At 37.8% G+C, this 23,375-nt stretch overlaps 1 protein-coding gene across 4 annotated transcripts in view; it reads left to right on the top strand.

The window, feature by feature from the left end:
* Positions 1-23,375, top strand: part of vps13b (vacuolar protein sorting 13 homolog B) — a 333,331-nt gene that overhangs the window by 149,144 nt on the left and 160,812 nt on the right. For 3 of the 4 annotated variants that reach the window (XM_016670633.1, XM_016670636.1, XM_016670634.1), the window contains exons 29-31: positions 2,820-3,092; positions 3,355-3,511; positions 4,648-4,759. The exons of the other annotated variant lie outside the window; for it this stretch is intronic. In XM_016670633.1, coding sequence (XP_016526119.1) covers positions 2,820-3,092; positions 3,355-3,511; positions 4,648-4,759 — 542 coding nt within the window. The remainder of the gene's footprint in view (positions 1-2,819; positions 3,093-3,354; positions 3,512-4,647; positions 4,760-23,375) is intronic. 4 annotated transcript variants of the gene reach the window in all.

Genomic DNA, 23,375 nt, shown 5'->3' with positions numbered 1-23,375 from the left:
TCACTTTCTCTTTCTGGTGGATGTTGTCATCTCTGGAGACTGGAACTCTGGAGAATTTTTACAACTGAACAATGGCAACCCAAGAGGCAAATTCTCTGTCCCACATATATATTACCATTATCAAAAGTGTTTGAGTAGCCAAACAAAGCCAGTATGTCAATCAGTTGTGAGTTTCTCCATCCCCCAAAACTCAAATGAACACCATTCAGATTTACTCTATAAACAAACTGAATTAAAACACAAAGTTTACCATTTTAAAACTGTTATTTAAAGTGTGTTGTTTCTTCATAACAACAAATAGTATAGTTTTGCAAAAAATTGAAATCACTATTTTCTCAGAAATTGTTAGGTTTTGGTCTCTGTTTATACTCTGGCGATTTGTTCCTGATTTTTGCCATGATGCATCACTTATGTTATCAGTTTTTGTAATGAGGTTAAATGAAACTATGCAGAATAATCAGATGATGGCTATACTTTGGTCATAAATGGCCAGCAACATTAGTTATGTAGGCTGCAACATTTAAACAGTCATCAGTTGGAACTGAAAGTGTGTCTAGAAAACGCCTCCACACTATTACACCAACAGCATCATAGGGCAGTAATATGTATCTTGAAGGATAGATCTATGCACTGATGTTGTTTTCACCAAAATTTGATTCGACTTTTATTATGATTTGAATTAAAACATGTGCTACTTAAGCCCCCAGATACGTTATCTGAGCCTGTTTGAACTTTACTAACCATGTCTAAACTTTAAACACTTTAAATTTTAATGTTTTGTTCTTAGTTGACAGGAACAGCTCCTGTTGTGTTCTTCTGCTTGAATGTTTGACATGTTGTGTGTTTAGAGTTGCTCTTGAGTACATTTTATTTAAAAGTAATGGTAATCTGAAATATTGTTTCCTTTTTATCGTTTTGAGCCTGCCTGCCCATTTTTCTTTGACTTCAACAAGTGATTTTCATCTGCACAACTGGACGTTATATGAATTTTTAACTATATTTGGCAAACCTAAAAGATGGTTATGTGTGGAGATTAGCAGTATGAAGTATTCCATGTGACACCAATAACTATTCCACATTTAAAGTAGGGCTTTAAACGCAGGATTTTAAATGTATGAGCCACAGCTCACAAATTTATTAGTAATGGAGGGCTCTATCAGATAACAGTCTGATTAGTTGAGTAAGTGGATAAACATGTTCTGCTCCAGACATTCCAAACCTTTTTTTTTTCTTTCTTGTGTAACCTGCAGTTCTGCTGGTTTAATGCGTCATGGTCAAATGGATTTGTATGTCTTAACCAAAAATTTACGGTCAAATAATTTATTTCTATATCAGAAATTAATTCTCAGATATTTTCAATATAAGTTACCAGTCATCATGGTTTTACTTATATCTGACTTGAGATCAGTTGCAGCACCAGAGTTTGTTTATTTCCATTGGTTACTGGAGTCTGAACAGTATATATAGAGAGACTAATCTAAAAATCACTGTTTGTGCCCGAGTGCCTGTTGATAATCCAAAACTTTGTCTGTGTTGTTTATAAATATTTTTTTCAACACTAGCTCAATAAAGCCAAACCCCTCACAGACGAGTGAGCTGGGAATATAGACGTCTACCAACACATGATTCATTTCCTAAAGAATGTCGAGATCATTAAGCAGCATTTTTTTTTCGAGGCTTGTTGGAAATCTGTAAAGACCCTCAGAGCCACCATTCTGTCTGCAGGTATAGATAGCTGTTTCATTCATCAGACCTGCTTCATCCGCCCTCACAAGTTACTGTTAGCATCAAGCTATTGTGCTAAACTAACTGGATTTATTGTTACTTATTTGTTTGTTAAAAAAAATCATGGCTTATTGAGTCTTTATCTCTTCTTCGATCACCCTAAATATAAATAGAACAATTTATTGTAACCTATTAACAATAAAAACTGTCTCATCAGAACAGCATGTGTCTGTGTGAAATTATCAAAACATAGATTTTTAGGATGTTTTAAATATATTTANTCTTGCTCTGGGTGTGGCTCCATTTTTCTCTAACTGTAGACCCACAGTGGATACTGGGTTTGAGTTTATTCAGGGACTTTAGTACATGGGACTGGAATGGACATCTCTAACTTTAATGAAAATATTTAAGCCCTTTGGTGCTTCAAATTTCATAAACCATCTTACTAAGAAGTGCAACAGAATTGTTAAAAAACAATGAGGTCCACTGTTACTGGATGTTTTTGCTTACCTTGATGTCTTAAATCAATCCACCAGACTTTTAATTAGGACATTTTTCCAGATTTTTAAAAACTTTTTAGGTATCTTTAGTATTTTTACTTAACATTGGCTTTTACAATGTGTAAAAAAAAATATAGAGAGAAATAAAAAAAGCTCCTAGAATGTGATGTTTTTAATGTGGACTGATTTCCTGCTTCTTGCTAAATTATTTTACTAAAGGTGAAATTTGTTCTCTAAGCCTTCTTCATCAGTAGCTTCAGCTTGGCTTTCTTATTAGACCGTCTCATGATATAAGGCTGAGGTCTTTGGATGAGGTCAAGTCTGTTTTCTAAATAACAAAAGCTAAGAAACAAAATGTAAAATGTATTGTCATACATTTTACAGAGCTTTTAAAGATCCTATATCATTTATTTTATAAAATCATTCTAGAACTGACTAAGTATATTGAAGTTTCCATTTGAAGAAAAAGGGAAAAAATATATATATATCCTCATCCAAGAATTTGAGCCAGAATCATACAGAACAGTTATTGGACTTGCGTTGCCCTGCGTGGTCGTGTCTGTTGTCAGACTGATCTGTCCTGTCTCGCATCAGATGGCAGCTAAAATCCTGGAAGGTTCTCATCAGCAGCATGGTTTCCTTTCGATCACCTACACCCAAGCTGTGACCAAAAACGTCCGGCACAAGCTGACCTCGCGCCCGGAGCGGCCGTCACGCGGCAGCATGACCACTCCAAGCCAGAGGACAGCCGGCAACCCGCTGGCAGACAGCTCGCCTCAGTACCTGAGGGAGATCCTGCTGACGGCACAACCCTTTGATGTGGTTTTGTTTTGTCCCTTGCTGGTTACTGTAGCAGGGGTATTTCAGGTGAAAAAAAATACATTTTGTGTATATTGGGGAGACATTTTCTCAATGGAAGCAAGAACCTGATTATTTTTCAGCTTGTATAAATAGTTGTCACTGCTGAAAGAAATTATATAAGGGAGACAATCAATATAATGTTACATAATAGTTGGTATATTACACACTGTACTGATGATTTACTTCATTTGTTGTATTTTTATCTAAAACACATCATAACTGTGACCTTCTGTTTGCTGTGTATTGCTGTGGCTTCATGTCTTTTCAGACTACAGTTCCCAGGCGCTACAGAGAGCGAGGGAAGTCTGCAGGTCAGCCAATGCAGAGCCACACGTTGACGTCCAGGTGTTTGCCTCTCATTTACATCAACACCAGTGTGATCCGAGTCTTCTGCCATGGCACGCAAGACAGAAATACAGCTTCAGGTCTCACTTTTATTTCTTGATTCACACATGGAAACGATATAGTAATATAACACACATACAATAAAATTGGCTTTCTTGATTTTATTTAATATTTTATAGCCAAGACAAGCAGTATTGGGTCCGCTAAAGCTAACAGATACTGTACAATTAGTAGTTATTCTTACACCTGCAAGATTTTTTTTAAATGGTTTTTGCAATTTTTGTGTTTTTACAAACCACAGCCCACTAACCTGATTTTTTTTTTTCTTTCTGACTGTCACGCTGTGTTTTATGTCTCAAAATCAGTGGAGCTCACATGAAAATAAATAAACTTTCAATTCTTATTTTTCTTTGTGATAATGATGAAACTGATGATAATATAGAGCAGGCAGCAAACTTATTTTAATTTTGAGTTTACATCAAGATCATGATTATCCTCAAAGTTTGTGTTGTGCCAGAATGTATTGATAAAAATCCATTCAAAGACTGTTAAAATATTAATAGCTGTCTAGCCTTTGTTAAATACTAATTTAAATAATATTGAACATCTTTTCACATTGATCAATCCCTTCAGGGCTTTGCTGTTATTTTTCTCATTTTTTTGCAATCAAAATCACTGATTTTGTGGTGCTACATTACATGTATTTGCAAAGAATTTTGCAATGTTTGTGTTTACATATGACTTTCTGTTACTTCCCACATTGATCACAAACTGTAACTTGGCATCAATTAGGCAACAGTGTAGAAGTAACCAATTCTGCCACCAGGAGGAGAGTTATCAGTCACTGAAACCCAACGGTTTTGACCATTTTTTGCGAAAAATATATAATAAACTCACAATTTTGCTTTAGTATGAAAAAAAAATGCAGGCATCTGTTGATTTTGTGTGAATTTACACAAAAACAATGGAGGGACTGTCAACTAGCTTATCCCTCTCATTGTTTGTTACCAATGGAGAATGTTTGACAAATCTTATGTATTAATAAATGAATATTTAACAGATCCTTGAAAAATTTGGCTCTTCTAAGATTTTGACTGTTTTCCTTCTTGACAAATGAAATACAACTATTTAGGTAGCTGTAGTTTAAAAGGTGCACTCATTAACTTGTTTTCTATACAGTTTTTGTTTGACTTTTTGTGTGAATGTATCCTTGCAGAGTCCAGTGAGAAGAAGGAAGACACCCTCGTGTTAAAGCTGGGTTCCCTCAACATGGCTCCACAGGCTGACAACCCGCTGACCCGCACTGTGCTGCGAAAAGATATCTATCAGTAAGACAAACTCTGATAAATTTATGATTTCATGACCTAGCAGATATTTACTGCTGTAAAAGCACTGTCGAAACACCAAGGAGTTGACACAAACACATTTAGTGGACAAAGGTTTACAGATTTATCACCAACTCACCCTTCCTGCTTGTTGCATATTTCAGCTGCTATCTCCAACATCTCCTTTTGTTGCTCAATTCAAATACGGTTCGTACAGCTCGATTATACTCAGCTTTGAAGTCGCACACAGCTAGAACAGGCTGTTCCTAACCGCCACAGATAATTCATTAAAGATGCCTTGGTGTATTTTTAAGCATTAAGGCATGCAACTTTTTTAGGTAGATCTTTTGCATGTCCCATCATTTGGGCGCTCCTGTGTCCCTTTGGGAATGTTCGCCGGGCTCTTGGGAAAGTATAGGATGCAAAGTATAATTACACCTCATGGTGGTATCTGTGCCCCTGCCATGACAGAGCAATGAGCAAGAGCCGTGGGGGTCTGGCAGGCCTGCCAACTGAAACACAACACTGTTGACACAACCCCTCATCCCCCTGTGCCATGTGGATCAAAGCTGTAGGGCAAGGAAAATCTGGACTTTAGAGGAAAATACTTTAGTGCAAAACACATTTTCCTGCTATAGGCAGCAAGAATCTGGATTGTGTCATAGCTGCCTCAAAACCACAGCCCCACAGAGTGCATGCGTGCGTATGTGTGTGTGTGAAGGAGGTAGCAGTTGGGCAGATATGAAGCTGGCAAACACATGTAATGAGGGAGATAAAAGTGGTGCCTAATGCTTTGTGCAGATGCAAGTGAGATGGAGAAAAAGAGCAAGTAAAGTGGACAGAAATGTAGAGGAGGGGGCCAAAGCGAGAGGCTGTCTGACTCACTGATGTGTTGGAAAGCCCAAAACAGTCCATGCTGGATTGACAGAAATCCAGCTCGATTCCCCCTGCCTGCGCTGATATGTTTGCTGTTTGTTTTTCTGTTAGTTGGTACAGCTAACTGTGGCTTTAAGAAGCTCGGTATCCATGGAAATTGCACTTCGTCTTCGTCGCTCACTTCCTGGCTATGTTGTTGTTATCTTGTCAGATGATAAATGATGATCTGTGGCATGGAAAATAATCTGCAGTTTTTCTCAGACTTTCTGTTGAAAAACCATTAAGACCATCCATGTAATTTCAGTCTTTGCTGCGTAACAGTGTTCTGCCTTTGGTAGTTAAAGGACATGCAGCTTTGTGGCCGTGGTGCCCACATCTGCTTACACATTGATCGCATCACACAATGCTCCACCCTGGTCTAAATAGACACACTTTACCATGCAGCACATTCACACACACATAACATGCACATCAAAATGCAGTAATGTTCACATTTCTAGCTGTAGATTCACAACTGTGCATGCAGGACACCAAAAATGCATATACAAAGTCACATCATAATAGTCAGAAGCTTGTCTAGTGTGTACAACAGCACCAATGCTGAGTCATCCCTGTAACCTCTTCATTCAGAAGCCAACAGTCACCACTTTTTGCACTGCAGTGAAACCCAGGAATTATGCTCAACCACTTCCTATGTTCTTTCTTCCATTTCTAACCAGGCATTATCCTCACCGTCTTCCCTTTTTCGCATCTTGCCTCCAATCCTGGATGATAGCACTTCTGAAACCCATGATTGATAACCCCAAGATCAGAAACATGTTGACTGTCAAGCCAAGCACACTTTTGTGTGCTCTATATGTGCTAAATTCTGCAGCTTGTGCTCCCCCAGTTTGCCTATAGAAAGTCATAAAGAAAGTCTGTAATCATACAAACCGATGTGTGTTTACTGTCTTTAACCAGCTGTCACTGTAGCAAGAAACATGTCCGCGTCCCAATAGCCATTTGCTGCAGTTCCTTTCAAAGTCCACTGCTAATTACCTCCGCTGTTATAATTAAGTGACTCATTTACACAGCTATGCTTTTATTGTCTGCTGTTCAAAAAATGATTGCCTCACAGTGTCTAAAACCAAGATTTACTGTTATGCCACCCGAGGAGATGAACGCTGAGATGGGAGAGCAGCGAAGACTAAAATAGCAGACATATGTAAACACTTTAATGGAGTATATGAAGATATAATTTCATTTACACTATTTCAGACACATGCAAAAACGTGTACATCCAGTTCTAGGCCTGACACATTCAAAATGCAATATGCATTTATCATTAGGAGTTAAAAGACTTCATCAAAGAGGCTAAAATCTGCCTGCTTGGCTGGGATATGACTATACAGACCAGACGTTATGACAGCACTGCAATCTTGCCCTCTTTTCCTCTCTTATCTTCAGTTACAAGGCCGCTGTCAATTTATACAGCTGAAATCATTTTTCTGTCTTGAAAAGAAAAAGCGGGCATTCTTGAAGTACACGAGCAGCAGCCTGGGAAATGTCCAGCATTCTCTCAGCCCTGGCTTTTTTGTGGTTTGGGCCTCTTTTATATCTCATATTTTACTCCCCACTCTTTTTAAATGGGAACCATTCTTCGAAATAGTGTGTAGGAACTGGGTGTCCATAGTCACAATAATTGAATTATTTTTCAAATTGCCTTTCAAATACAAAGGAACGAAAGTGTTCATGTCTGCATTTCCATGTTTGCTCAGTTAAAGACTTGTCTCATTTTAGGGAATAAAATGACAATTTCTCAGTTAATCAAAAAATATATTGTTTTTGCAGTGTTCAGCTTTTGTCCCATTTTATAATGAAGTTGTAAGCTTTTGTCTTGTGAGCCTTTGTCATGCAGTTGTCTGTAAACGTTGAGATGTTGTGGAATTAAAGCCTAAATACAACCTTAACAAGGAAACCCAATATTAATAACTTTTATTTTAGGTTACAACTACTAGTTGCAGATAGTCAGTACGGCGTGCAACACTTCTCACGCAGGACCCGCCTGACCACCATCATATCTCACACAGTATACATATACATCATGTCATATACAGTATACATCATATCTCACACTTAAGTCAGCAGAGCAGACTTAAGTGTGCGATGAACCACAAGGCCTTTCAAATCTGTCATAATATGCTGCAAGTCTTGAATGCACTTCTCAAAACATTCTGTAGTGCTATGTATCATAGCAATTTTCTAAAAACAAAAGTTCAGGCACTCACCCCATGAGAAACTGAAGAGTATTCCTGCAGCCTCCAATCATATACGTAGTCCTGTTCTGTGCACTTTTTCACTTTCTCTTTCTGGTGGATGTTGTCATCTCTGGAGACTGGAACTCTGGAGAATTTTTACAACTGAACAATGGCAACCCAAGAGGCAAATTCTCTGTCCCACATATATATTACCATTATCAAAAGTGTTTGAGTAGCCAAACAAAGCCAGTATGTCAATCAGTTGTGAGTTTCTCCATCCCCCAAAACTCAAATGAACACCATTCAGATTTACTCTATAAACAAACTGAATTAAAACACAAAGTTTACCATTTTAAAAGTGTTATTTAAAGTGTGTTGTTTCTTCATAACAACAAATAGTATATTTTTGCAAAAAATTGAAATCACTATTTTCTCAGAAATTGTTAGGTTTTGGTCTCTGTTTATACTCTGGCGATTTGTTCCTGATTTTTGCCATGATGTATCACTTATGTTATCAGTTTTTGTAATGAGGTTAAATGAAACTATGCAGAAGAATCAGATGATGGCTATACTTTGGTCATAAATGGCCAGTAACATTAGTTACGTAGGCTGCGGCATTTAAACAGTCATCAGTTGGAACTGAAAGTGTGTCTAGAAAACGCCTCCACACTATTACACCAACAGCATCATAGGGCAGTAATATGTATCTTGAAGGATAGATCTATGCACTGATGTTGTTTTCACCAAAATTTGATTCGACTTTTATTATGATTTGAATTAAAACATGTGCTACTTAAGCCCCCAGATACGTTATCTGAGCCTGTTTGAACTTTACTAACCATGTCTAAACTTTAAACACTTTAAATTTTAATGTTTTGTTCTTAGTTGACAGGAACAGCTCCTGTTGTGTTCTTCTGCTTGAATGTTTGACATGTTGTGTGTTTAGAGTTGCTCTTGAGTACATTTTATTTAAAAGTAATGGTAATCTGAAATATTGTTTCCTTTTTATCGTTTTGAGCCTGCCTGCCCATTTTTCTTTGACTTCAACAAGTGATTTTCATCTGCACAACTGGACGTTATATGAATTTTTAACTATATTTGGCAAACCTAAAAGATGGTTATGTGTGGAGATTAGCAGTATGAAGTATTCCATGTGACACCAATAACTATTCCACATTTAAAGTAGGGCTTTAAACACAGGATTTTAAATGTATGAGCCACAGCTCACAAATTTATTAGTAATGGAGGGCTCTATCAGATAACAGTCTGATTAGTTGAGTAAGTGGATAAACATGTTCTGCTCCAGACATTCCAAACCTTTTTTTTTTCTTTCTTGTGTAACCTGCAGTTCTGCTGGTTTAATGCGTCATGGTCAAATGGATTTGTATGTCTTAACCAAAAATTTACGGTCAAATAATTTATTTCTATATCAGAAATTAATTCTCAGATATTTTCAATATAAGTTACCAGTCATCATGGTTTTACTTATATCTGACTTGAGATCAGTTGCAGCACCAGAGTTTGTTTATTTCCATTGGTTACTGGAGTCTGAACAGTATATATAGAGAGACTAATCTAAAAATCACTGTTTGTGCCCGAGTGCCTGTTGATAATCCAAAACTTTGTCTGTGTTGTTTATAAATATTTTTTTCAACACTAGCTCAATAAAGCCAAACCCCTCACAGACGAGTGAGCTGGGAATGTAGACGTCTACCAACACATGATTCATTTCCTAAAGAATGTCGAGATCATTAAGCAGCATTTTTTTTTCTAGGCTTGTTGGAAATCTGTAAAGACCCTCAGAGCCACCATTCTGTCTGCAGGTATAGATAGCTGTTTCATTCATCAGACCTGCTTCATCCGCCCTCACAAGTTACTGTTAGCATCAAGCTATTGTGCTAAACTAACTGGATTTATTGTTACTTATTTGTTTGTTAAAAAAAATCATGGCTTATTGAGTCTTTATCTCTTCTTCGATCACCCTAAATATAAATAGAACAATTTATTGTAACCTATTAACAATAAAAACTGTCTCATCAGAACAGCATGTGTCTGTGTGAAATTATCAAAACATAGATTTTTAGGATGTTTTAAATATATTTAATATTTATTTTTTATTCCAATTCTTCATTTTCAGCACAGACGCCTAAATGTAATGGATTAGTGATTGCTAATTTGTATAAAACAATTGAACAGGTGCACTTTATAAAGTCACTGGTAATTATGTTGATGAAACAAACATTAATTTTAACGAGTATTATTTTATTCATTTGTGACGGGCACATTGTGGTTAAGTTCAAGTAATGTTTTTCAATAAGTCCTGGATTTTTGTCTGTGAGCCTCTCCTTTAAGTTCAGACTATGAGCAATTTTCGTGACCACTTGCTTCCATGTGTCCATGCGTGTTTCTAAACGCTCGTCTAAAATTACCCTGCACATTTCCCGGCATCCCCACACCTACATGACACAGCCTCAGATTCCATCCCATGCTCTCCCTCGGAGAGACTGAGAGCACACCCCACTGCCACAAAATACAGTTGTTGTTTTTGTTTTGATGTGTTCACATCGACGGGTTTCCATGGTAACGGTTCCAAAAGTTGCAATATCAGCAAAACTTACGGTAATGAGATGCTGGCATTTCAATGAACACTTTTAAAAATATGCACTCTGCTTGTTGGGCATAATTTTCTTCCCCATTTTTTTTTTCTTTAGTTTCCACCAAACTGTTCCTCTTTAGAATATAATCTGAACTCCTATTTTTTCTGGTTATCCTATTTATGAATATAAAAATTTTTCTTAGTCGTGTCTCTTTTCTGTACTCCAATTTCCCAGTTGTGGTTATTTTCAGGAATGCACAGCAGTCGTAATATTTTTCAGAAAGATTAACAGAATTCTCAAGGTTTAGTTCCAAACTATTTTGAGAAATTTCTTTTCAGTTTATTGAGCACAGCAGTGAACCTCGTGTAGCAGTGACACTGAGTTTCCACATGGGTAGAGCGTTCTTCTTTACACTTTTTTCTTCCCGTTTGTGTCTGTGACCTTCCAATTAGGAATCAATGTCTTCATGTCTTCCAGGGGTGTAAATATATCACATTAAACACAGGCCTGTTTCCTTTAGCTGTGGTCAGTAAACTACACCATGACCCATATTTAATTTTATTCCAAGTCTCTATGACAACCATTAGACCTCTTTTTTCATTCCATCTGGATATTTTTGGATTAATGCTGAAAACGCCTTTGCTTTCAAACTCTCCCAAATGCTCTTTGGTCAGATGAGACTTAGCCTGAGCTTTTCAGCAACAGACACTCGAGATGATTCTGTCAAATACAAAGGATGAATAGGTGGAATAGCACCTCATGCCCGCTGTTAAGTATTGTGGACAATCTGCCTGGTACAAACCAGCTCCTTGTGCTAAACTAGGGTCTGGGCCGTTGGCTGTGGAGATTGCATGCTGGAGGTGTGGACTCTGAAGTTTTAAATGATTGGATCGGATTTTACCCAATTGCTGACTTTTGGGCGTGACATACATAATTCACGAGCTCGATTGTGAAGGAAGGTACGATATGAAGCTTACCGGAAATTACGTTCACTGTAAACAACAATCTCTCATTGCGAAGAAAAAAGTGCCAATTTAAATTGGGCCATGACATCTTTGCTAGCAAAATGTCTAAAACTTTCCTCTGTCTCTGACTTTAATATCTAAATTTTTAGAAACTTGGCAAACTACAACCATAGGCAGACTGCAATTCTAAAACAGCATAAATCGGTGTCAATGTTCACATTCTGTTTGCTGATTGGCCCAGATGAAATGCATCCAACGAAATCCTAGATGAAGCATGGAAGGTAGATAGTGGAGTGGAACTGTGTAGGATGGCAATGGCCAGGTTAGGATGCTGTTGGTAATTTGTGTTCTGAAAGCTGTAAGAACTTCATTAATGTATATCATGAAGTTTTTGAAACCCAGGACATTTAGAATAGCAGTCTGGGAACCTGCTAGAGAACTGAAAATATGTAATCATTGGGTCCTTTAGCAGGATAATTACCCACTGTACATTCTGTATAAGAAGTACTGACAGGAATACCAATAATTGTGTTTCTGGGAATTTTGTTTCAAGCAATTTTTTAAATGGATGTTTTTCCCCCCTCAGGCCCAGTTTACTCAATTTTAGGGTTGAATTTTTCTGAAATTTTAGCATATATTGCCAATAAATGTTGTTTCTTACAGTTTGCCTCATATCCTGTGTTCATAATAGTTTATCTCTTCACACCTCCTTTCCCCGCATAGTTCCATATTTGAAAACACACCTCAAGCAGAACCCTCCTACTGTGAAGTGAATCTATGAACAGCACCTGCTGGGAACAAAGTTCATACTCTATATAATCTTTCTTGGGCTTCACATCTCCAACTAAGTAATTTCCTTCCACCACTTCCCTATTTTTTTCTCTAATTGTTTTATTATATGCTGTTTTGATGACGATATGCATTTATGTATTTTTCACATTTTCTTCCTCTCGTTTCCACTCACTCTCGCCTTCTGCTGGAAGTTGCTTCTGTCCCTCTCTTTTATTTACATCTATTTGTTATTTCCTTCTTGTCTCAGTTTTCGTCTCTGTTGCCCCAGTGTTGGTTAAACTGGTCCCAGTCCCAGCTCACTGTGGTCAGCAAGCCACGTCCTTATTGCTGTTGAATGGCTGCCTGGTTAAACCCACATATATGTCCTAATAAGTGGTTGTGATGGGGATCCCCGCTCCATAGATAAATACAGCCAACCGATGCCAGGACCTTGCCTGTTCCCAATAAAACTTCTTCTCACTACATTAAATACACCCTTGTCTCCCAGTAGCTTCCTTTCTTCCGCTGTGTGCAGGGACTGGTACGTACTGCTAGAGAGCTGTGAAACGGAGAATGTTACAACATTGGAAATCTAGCATAGCCTTTATTGAAAATGACTCGAAACCTTTGGAGAAAACTTTAATATAGTACGCTAAGAAATCAACTTGAACAGAGGAGATTCTAGGCTCTACACAGGCTTGGAAAAAAAAACCTACATTTTAATTCTAAAGTTTGACATCTTAAAATAAATCTAACTACAGCAGATTAAATGTATTGTAATTTAACAGTTAACATTAATCATAAGCCTGCAAGAGTTAAATGTTGTGGATTTTCAGAACTGCAGCTTTTCTGTAACATTGTTTCTCTTTCGGCAGCTTGGTGACTGAAGTATAAGTCAGGTTTGCATGCTGTTGCTGCACCTGTAAAGGATAAAGTATTCTAATCTTATTCCGATATCTGGGTGAACAACTTCCTGACTTTTCCTCTTTGTGCAACAGCCATTTTTTTACAACGTTCTTAGCTTGTCTCCTTCTTTTTTCATCTTCCCCCTCATCTTTCTTTTCCTCATAAAAACCCAGCATTCCCAGCAAATGATTCATTAGATGCTTCAGTGCACACTTGCCTCATCACTCACTTTAGTCTGCTGCCAAGTGCCCCATTTCCCCGTTTGTTTACACTAGTGTAAAGTACTTCAGCTTTGCTTCCCCGCTGCAGCGGAGACGAGCTGTTTGGGCCACACACAGAGATACCCAGGACCCGCTCTTACATACATTGTTTTAGAAACTTCCCGTGCTGCTGAGCAGGTTAAATGATCAACTCAATTCAGAGGCAGCGGCGCCATTGATTGGCACATTACAACAATAAAAGACCTCCTAAATGTCCTGTGTGGAACATTTGGTGTGATCTACTGGCAGATTTAAACTATTTTAATAAATAGTTGCAGATATTTTTTGTGGTGGAAGTTAAACAAATGGATGCAAGAGTTTCTGTTGCTTAACTTGGCATTCAGTTCAATTTCAATTATTATTCATTTTGAAAACATCAGGTGATTTATTCCCCCATCCAGCATCACTATGTTGTCAAAGTAAGCAGTTCAGTTCAGCTCTATCTCTGAGGCAGGCTGTAGGTTGGGTGAACTTGGTCAACTTATTCTTCCAAAAGCTCCACATCCTATCTGTCCTTGTCCCTGCTACTGGACGTTAGCTACAAGGGAAACAGAATGTTAAGTCTCTGTGTTTAATTTTTATTTTTTATTTTTTTAAATTTCAAAGAAATGGCGCATTTAAGTGGCCCGTAAAATTAAATAATAATAATCATAATAATAAAATTTGTCCAAGTTATTATAGCAAACATTTTTGATTAAATGATTTGACCAGGCCTAAAACCAATTATATTTTATTCCATCAAACATTATTAGAGGTCTTAACTAGGGCTATGCAGGAGTATCTGTCATAAACTGTAGCTTTTAAACATTGCTGTTGAACTGGCTTCTGTATTGTGAGTAGATCATGCGTTTGTAGTGATTTCATTTGCAGAGATTTTACCTTTACTCAGTGGGAACTGGAATGCTGTCTGTAGCTGTGCTTTCATGCTGCGGTTCATCCAGATCCAGATGCAGCAACATTTAGAATCTCTTACTGCCAGTGAGCCAGCAGTTTTATACCTCTGTAAGTAAGAAAGTGGTCCTGCAGCGTTGTTTGGAGAAAGCAGTTGAATATTTCTATGCTTTACAGAACAGAGTTTCTGAAACATTAAACCTGCTTCTCTGTCACTTTGACAGTCTTTACACCTTGCTCTGTAGTGTTCATTCTGTCCTCCCTTACCTAATTCTTGGTTCTAGTTTTTTTCTAAACTTAATATTCTATGAATTATTAAAAGATGGTTTGTCCTCTCAGCTGGTCAGCATGTCTCACGTCACCACAAAACATACTTTTTGAATGTTAAGAATGTAGAATAATTACTTATGAAGCTTACGTTTTGTTGCACTTGGACTCAGAAGGAATGATTTGGGATGCTGCGTTCACTTGCACTAAGGTATTTACACATTTAAACATTAGTTCAGATGGAATATGTTAATTTTCCTAGTTCTTATTTTTTCTGTCATTCATTAATCAGAACAAACACATCAAACTCCCAGCCCCTGTATGTGAACTTATACATTGTGTCAAAGTTTTATTCATTGTTTGTATTTAAGTCATAAAGGTCAAAAACATAGACATTTTAAAATGAGAGTCCAGCAAGGTGTTTTCCCTTTTTTTAGCACACAGATCAGTCATACGTTCATGCTCACCGACTCCTCTTGTGAAAAAAACAAGATAAAAAACTCTGTACTGGAGGGTCAGCCAGAACAAACTTTGTTTTTTGTCATCCCAGCAAATGAAACACCTGGTGCTGGTAAACTCAGAGGACATATTTCACATCGCCTTGACACTCAGGATTAATGTAACATTGAATTGTTTTAGAAATGGGGAAGGCCACTGGACTGAGTAAATCACACACCCCTTATTATTAAAGTTTGCTCTTAATTTATGTTTTGAGTGAGACAGGATAGCCAACAGATGAGACTAGGAGATTAGTTGGAGGGACAGTGTGTGGTGATGTGCACAGGAAGTTTATGTTTAACCCCTGAAAATACTGCTGTGGCTTTTTCTGTAGATTTTATGTTTCTGGCTTATATTCTCTCTCTAAAAGTACATTTACGAGGGAATAAAGAGCTGTGACAGGTCAGTAAGAATATAGGTTTGCATAGAGTTGATCATATTTATAGAAAATATCTATACCGATTTGTTCTGGTTTAGTTTCCAGTGTGAGTAAGTTTAAGTCCCAACTCCTAGGGTGAACTCCATGATAGGAGAGGTTCAAGTAAACATGAGGCACAAACAAGTGAGTGATCCAAAGACTGAACCATATGAACAAAATCAACAACCAAACTCTTTGGTGCAAACAGTAACAAGAAAACCATTACAAAGATGTACATTTTCTATCTCACCTCCCTCTTTAGATTAATTTAGATGAAACTTTATTTTCCCTTGGGAAGTTTCCTTGTGACAAATTCAGTAACAAGTCTGTAGTTTTAAACATTGAAACAAAACAAAAAAGTTACATTTTAACATGTTTTACACAAACACAACCCTTTTATATCTGAATCTGTGGATTAAGGCAGTGGGCCTCCTTTTAAAATACTGTTCTTGGTATGATGTATTGCCCTTTGGTGTCAGTAAAACTGTATGGAGCATTAATTAATGTAAGTGTCCTAATCACAGAGTGAGGCCACTTTAAAAGATCATTGAAGTCATCATGTACCTTCTTTCAAAATGGCTGTTTTGTATCTTTATCTGTCTTTCTGTCTCTAATTCCACTTATCCATCATCAGTGAGCTTTTGACCACAGCTCTACATTTCAACTGGCTGGTTCTAGTAATGAACATGAGCCTGTATACAGCATCGTGTGTGCTGTGTTGTGGTGTCTACTGACTTCTGTGTACAGCCTGCGGTTCATTCCATAAATTTCTGTGGCCTGTGTGATGTTATTCTCAGGGCCTCTGCTTTGTGAGAAGATTGCACCACAACACTTGTACTCTGCGGCCAGCAGTTAGAGGTTTAGGGGAACTGGGATGAAGAGAACCTCAGCCTTCGTTCTGCTGTGCATTTTAAAGGCTATGTTTTTGTGAAGCACTCAGGTTTACTGTTTAGAACAAGGGAGGAGTGAATGGAAGTGGTATTAAGAGTAACCATGGAGGAAAAAGTGGGAAATTGGTTATAATTTTAAGTTATTTAATCTATTTCAAACATGTACAAATGTAAACAGATTCTAGACTGGCAAAGAAAAAAAGTGGGTAAATTTTAAAACAAATCAGTCATGATAAAAATACTTAAAAATATACCTTCAAAATCTTTGAGGTAGCTTAGAAATCCAAAAAGGAAGCATCTGTCTGTTGTGAAAGTGAAATATCTACATTTTTTCACTTTCTAGGACCATCTACAAAGTAGTCAGTACACACATTTCCTTCTTATTAAAAAAAATACTACTTTCTAGTTTAGGTCCCACTCGCAAGTTTTTTTTGTTTTTTCTTTTCTAAATTGTTGGATTCACTAACAACCGTGTCCACACGGGATCGTTTCCGGAAATTTCTTCATCTGCAAAGAGGGAACAACCCAAAACTCTATTTTTACTACTCCAGGCCTGTAAGTGGCGCTAAACATAGATTAGAGGTTGGATTAATACGTTATTGCTTTCTCTGTCCACATGAATATGCAACGGCAAAATTTTCACCCTGAAAAAAAAATATGTTTGATGTCCTCTAAAATGCCATTTCCTTGTTGATCTGTTTTAGGATGAAACTTTGCTGTTTCATCCTAAAAGAGTAGGATAGTGCCACATGGGAACTGAATTAAAGTACATATACACCTATGTAACTCATTGATTGTTCTCATTTCAAACCAGGAGCAGCACAATGCTAGCAATTTCTCTCTCTTCCTCATCACGTGGTTGTGTGTTGCTGTTGAAAGACAAGTTGAATTCTTCAGGCCACACATGCAGACTTCTGCTTGGAGCTTTCAGGAAACTGCTCTTGTGTTTTGGCATGCTGCTGTCAGTCAGGTCGAGGTCCGTGGTGACAGAGGCGAGAGGGATCAGCGCTCACATGTCCTTCACACATAAAAGAGCTCAATCCATGGGTTGACCACACAGCCCGGGGCTTGATCTTTGTTGGTCATGCTTGTGTATGATTGGAAACGGCTCATCCTCAAGCAGGATATCAGGATTCTAAGAATACACCCAACCTTTGAAGGTTTGTTTCCAGATGGCAGCTTGTGAAATACATATTCTACCAGTTTTACTGTTTCAAAATGTGTGTGGCTAAATTTGTGTGTGTGCATGTCCAAACTCCTTTTTTGTGCATTGTGTATCAGTAGTCCATTTCCTTCCATTTCATGACATGTTGATGTTCTGGCATCCTGCATGGTTGGTTTGAAGCTGAGATAATCTTTGTACACAGCAGAGGAGGTCTGCTGGGCTGTGAGGAGAATCCAGAAAAAGAGGTCACATATACTGCACCTTCATCAGTGGGTTTTATTTGGGAATTTACCAAGCAAGCCAGTAGCATCTTAAGAAAATATGGAGAGAGTAAATATCCTTAAAAACTCTTATTGCCAGCATTATAGGAAGTGGCACAAGAGCTTCTATAATAAAAAAAATATATATTTATGAAACAGTATTTCTCTTATGACGGCAAGATTTTGTTCAACTTTATAGGTAAGCCTAATAATTTTGTAAAATCGGTTTCACCTTAGCTTAAGCTGTTGTGAAATACAACAAATTTGCATTTCTCCTTATTCCTCAAATTTGAATGAACACTGAGAGTACTGTACTCCTGGCTCGTGTCATTTCCACACCACCATTACAGAAATGAAAGAAAAGCATCTTCTCATCTTGTTTGTCTTTGTTGGTATGGACAGTGGTGTCTCGCCAAAAAAACAGACATCAGCTATAAGACCAAAGAAATGAATGTTTAGCTACATAAACATACGGATGAGGGGAAGAAGGAGGTTGTTTGAAAAACAGAGGAATGTTGCGACATTTTCTAATGTCCATGTGTGAAACCACAAGCTCTTCTGTGGCTCGGGGAAGCGGGTGAGAAACCAGTGGCATAATTGCCTAATGCTTGTGTAACTACAGGCACATTACAAACCAAGGGGGCCCAACCAGGCATAAAAGAACCAAGAGTCTGGCACAAGCGTTTCTTTTTTTAAATTATTTGCTCTGTGTTGTCTTGCATTCTTTTACACCGTGTACCTTAACACGAAAAAAAAACTTTTAAATATATAGAAGGAGGCCCAATGTGTTGGATTAATCTTTGCACCGCAGTGTATTTCCTTTGCTTTCTTTCTTGTTGAGGTCCCCAGAGTTTTTTTATTGATGGGATCAAGATTAGGAAAGTTTACAGCAGGGTGCTCAGTGTGTATGAGAGAATCTCATTCAAATCACTTCAGCTGCAGGTTTGAGGGAAATGCGAAGCCGCAGTGTAGACAACTCAACTGCGGTGGTCTCCTTTCTTCTCTCCATAACTTATCCCACGCACACAAACACATACACAAAGCAGCACTCCGGTCTGCACACCCAGCCTATCCATTTATCATTTAACAGCTCCAGTTATGCACATGTAGCTGAAAGAAAATATATTAACTCCACCAAAAATGCTTTCCTCCATATGCCTATCCCCATATAAAATGCCTAAATGATGGCAGAACCTACATCAGTTCCTCAGTAATGATGTAAGGCCAGGGAATGTGCCCGCCTTAATATTTTTTACATTCACTTCTAACAGCTCGAAAGGCATTTGAAAAGCTTCAAAGATTTTTTTTTTTTTTTTTTTTTCCCCTTGGCGGTGGGTTCCCATCCATTATATGCAGCCTGGTGGTAGAATGGTATAGTCAGTGTTTAAAAGCCACGTTTGATTCTTTCTTTTTCAGTGAGCAGATGGCTGAGTGAAGATTTATTGAGAGATCCAGATGATGGGCATATGTTCGGCAGTGAGCACAGGGGGGATGGAAGATTTGCATATAATATTACATATAGAAATGAATATAGTGCCTGAATGCAGGCTGAACACAGCGAGTAGAAGTCAGCCACACAGATCTGCCTTTACTTGTTTGTGAGTAGGACCGAGTCCACTCATAGCCAGATATCTGGGAAAACACATTTTTAAACATTTTGGCCTTACATCCACACACAAACTCTAATATCACACAAAAAATAATATTTATAGAAGCATTGACCAAAATAGAGATTTGAGAAAACTTTGCATTTATGAGATTTAGGGACAAATAACGTGACAAAATATCCACATACTTACATCGATGTGATTCTCAAACAACATAGTTTTGTGTCTTATAACTTTATATTCTAATAGGCTATGTAACAGTATATAAATAGCATCATGAAGGAGTATCGCTGTGATGATGTGCTGAAAAGGGAGTGTCGGAAAGAGCGGGAGCTTCTTAAACAGACAGAGATCATTTTCAAGCTGTCAGGTTGCAAAGTTAAACGTCTTATGCTTGATATTTGACATCGTTTTCATATCAACTGAAGATAGTTAATTTATTGTGCTATAAAATTGTACTACATGTGTGTAAAATATGTAATAAATCCCTGTTTAAAGGGAAAAAAGTCACAAAATCTGAGATCTATTTTTTATTTTACTTTCATATTAAGATGTTCTTCTACTGGCAAAAAACACTACCAGGCAACGGCTTGCAACCCAAAAATGTAGCTTTTTTTGTGCCCAGTGTTGACGGCCAAATAGTTTTGAACTTCTCATTGAGCTTCTATACTTTTCTCTCATTCTGTTACTTTCAAATTGCTTCAATTCCCACTCAGCTCATCTCTCTTCATTCATCTCTCTGCATCTCTGCAGGATGCTTTTGAACATTTCCTCCGTCTGCTCTCCTCTGCTCCTCTCCCGTTGTGGTCTTTCTGTTGCTACCTCTTGTCTGTCTGTCTCTGGTCAGCTTACACAATGCTGTAGAGCGTTTCCTGCCACCCGGGCTACAGGAAAGACAGAGCACACATCTGTTTGATGTGCCATCTCCTCTAATTCTTTGCACCTGGGCTGGATTCTGTACAGATTTTCTGGTGAACAGAAGCCCTGCTTGTTTCCCTTTTTCTAAATCATCCCTCACTCAGTTCCTCAGTGTCTCACTGCAGTTTCTTAATACACAACATGCTTTTCTGTCCAATTTGCTTTTCAGAGTTCAGTGGGGGGTATAATCCTTCCTCCGCGGTGGTACAGAGGGTTGTCATGTCAGCCTCATGACTTTCTGATCTTTTTTTTTTTTCCATCTAATAAAAACAAGTTCCAGCCCAGTTTCCAACTTGCCATGCAAACTCTTGAAGATTTGCTTTTTTTTCTATGGTTTTGATTTTGAATCCCCCTCTGTGTAATTTCTTTAATAATTGGATGCCTTTTTTTTCTCTAGCCCTTTTCTCCCCCATGAATGGTTTTCTGTGCCTCCAGCTTTATAGATGTCAGCCGAAGCGGTCACAAACTTTTGCATTATGATATTTGAGGACTGTATTTTCAGAGCAGAGTTGTGGTTTTCCAGGAGCCTGGCATACAGGAGCTCCTTGCTCCCAATCGTCCAAAAGTAGCTAAACATATCAAACAAGACAAAGGCTTTTATAGGGTGAGTAAGGCAAACGTAATTCAAGACGCCAAAGACTAGCTGACGTCTAACTTTCAAAAGAATCCACTCAGAGTTGTTTAATCAAAAAAAAAGAAGAAGAAAGAAAACCTTCTGCATATCCATACATAATAAACCTTTTAAGTTCTCTCTTTGGTATGCTAAACCAAAATACAGCCTTCTTTGTCTTCTTTGGGTTATGTGGCATATCACAATACCAGCTGTTGACCAACACTTTTCAACATGTTTGCAATGTTTAGGTTTAGGACATAAGAAGTGGGTTTTTCTGTTTCATATATTACGTTTTAAAAAGAAAGCTTTTGAACAAAGAGCTTTAGAAGAGAGAGGTCACCAGGAAATTCAAGCGTTTTTGCTCTGAAAAAAGTTTAAATTGAACATGTTGTTAGAAGTGTTTTATCAACATATATGAAAATCTTGCATGTTTTTGTGATATGTGAGCATGTCAAGCTAAACATTTCAAACATACAACCCGGTCAGTTGTTAATCGTAGCTTTTTTTCTTGGTTGACATCCAATGAACCCAGTTGGGTTATGGAAATATTCTGGTTTACATTATCCGTTTGTCATCACCAATAATGGAAGCCAGGCAAGTATTACTCAAAGTGTGAACAAACTGGGAATTTGAGAAGATGGAGAATTAATTCTGTCAGATGAATGTTATGTAATTAATAACAGCAGGAGCCTTTTTAGTGTTTTCACCTACAAGAGACAGATGACCAACAGATTTGTGACTCAACAAGATGGAGTGATGGAGCGGTTCAGGCTTTATCAAGAAGGAAAATTTTAACTCTATCCTTAAGTTGATGAGTTGGCTCTAGGAACCAGTACAGGTAGAAAAACTAGAGAGAACAATTAGTAATTTAATTAATAATGCTGCTGACTGAGCTCAGCAGATGTTAACAAGTAAAACATAGAATAAAACAGCAAATGTTCTTATCTTAGAAAGTGTAGACTCAAAAATAGCTGCAGTTGCCTTAGATAGTTAGCTGTTTCCTCTTCTAGAAGAAGGTGAACTTTGATTAATTATCAAAGTTCTAGGAGCGTCATTAAAAAAAGCAGATGAGAATATCTTCATCCTTTTCTCTGTTGCCCTTAAGCAGCTGAACATCCATTCAGCATAATCAAGAGGTGCCGTTCCAAAGGTTGTTTTTATGTCAGAGGAGTCTACTAAAATTACAAACATGCTCCTAAAAACAACCAAAAGGCCAATTTTGATTTGTGTTCTATACTTTCAAAACTTGTAGGTCTCCTGGTTCTAAAGTGAACTCAGCGTTCTTTTGTATAATTCAAAACACCTTACATACATGTTATTGCAGTGCTACCTGTATGTCATGGACGAGCCGTATCATAGCTTGTTTTGCCTGCTTTGACTGATTCCTGCAAATCTGCTGATTTTTATTTTATTTTATTTTTTTTAAGTTTATTTTTTTCTCTGGTCTTTCTGCCTTTTCCAAATGAACAGCATCTCCAGCAGAACTGGATGGCACATAGCTTAGCTCTGCAATGTTAGTTCTTTAGTCAGGGGGGGAGAACGTGGAAAGAAATTCTCACAGAGAAATGTCACCTTGTGTAAATACACTCGGCGGCCTGGATGAATTGGAGATCCGCCTCATAATTATAAACATTGGTTCTGTAGTCATTCACAGAGGAGGAAGAATTAGCTGGTGCAGCAGCCATGTGTTCTCCAGATTATTGCAATTATTTTATGCAGTTTTTCCGCGCTGACATCAAAGTATTTGGACACTATCTCATGAGAAAGTGTGTGCAGTCCTGCAGGACTGGGCTGAACCGGGGGGGCTTTTGAGCTGCTCATAAAAGCCAGCCTCTCTTTCTGCGGAGCTATTGACAGACGTTTTTAATTCCCATTATGCGGGAGCTTCCAGCAGCAAGCTGTCGTATTCTGTTTCATCGCGCCTTTACTTTGCTGCAGTGGTACTTGCCTTTGAACAAAATGTTGTTTAAAGTTAAGAAGAAAGAAACAAGAAGGTCCTACTGTTGTAGCTATCTAATTACATGTTTGTTCAATCTGTCTGCTTAACCTGGAGCATGCGTTAACCTAATCAAATATGGCCATCAGTTCCCTGACTTTGTTTAGGAAACTTTTTGTTCTGCGTCCAAAACGGATCGGGCCTTGATATGTAATCTTGTTGCTTTAAATATTTGTCGGAATTCAATAATTGCTGTAAACAAAATGTAATCAACTTGAAAGAGCTCCTCCAAAAAAGCTTTCCTTTCAGAGATAAAGATGAGCATTCTTCAGATTGCTTTGTACCGTGTCTTTGTGTACACTGCTTTACAGCAGCTTGGCGATATTAAACGTCTTAATCAATATCAAGTGGAAGAGCGAGGAAAGAAAGAAAAAAAAAAAGCACACAAGTAGCTGAAGCTGTGGGATCCATAAAATGCGCCTAATTTTACAGCTCTATAAAACACTCTCCTTCCAGGAGCAGGATTGAACAATTTATATGCAGG

This window comes from Poecilia formosa, unplaced genomic scaffold, assembly GCF_000485575.1.
Source record: "Poecilia formosa unplaced genomic scaffold, Poecilia_formosa-5.1.2 Scaffold36, whole genome shotgun sequence".
In the NCBI taxonomy this organism is placed as follows: domain Eukaryota; kingdom Metazoa; phylum Chordata; class Actinopteri; order Cyprinodontiformes; family Poeciliidae; genus Poecilia; species Poecilia formosa.
The sequence above is the reverse complement of the archived record's forward strand: the minus strand, read 5'-3'. Positions and strand labels throughout refer to the sequence as shown.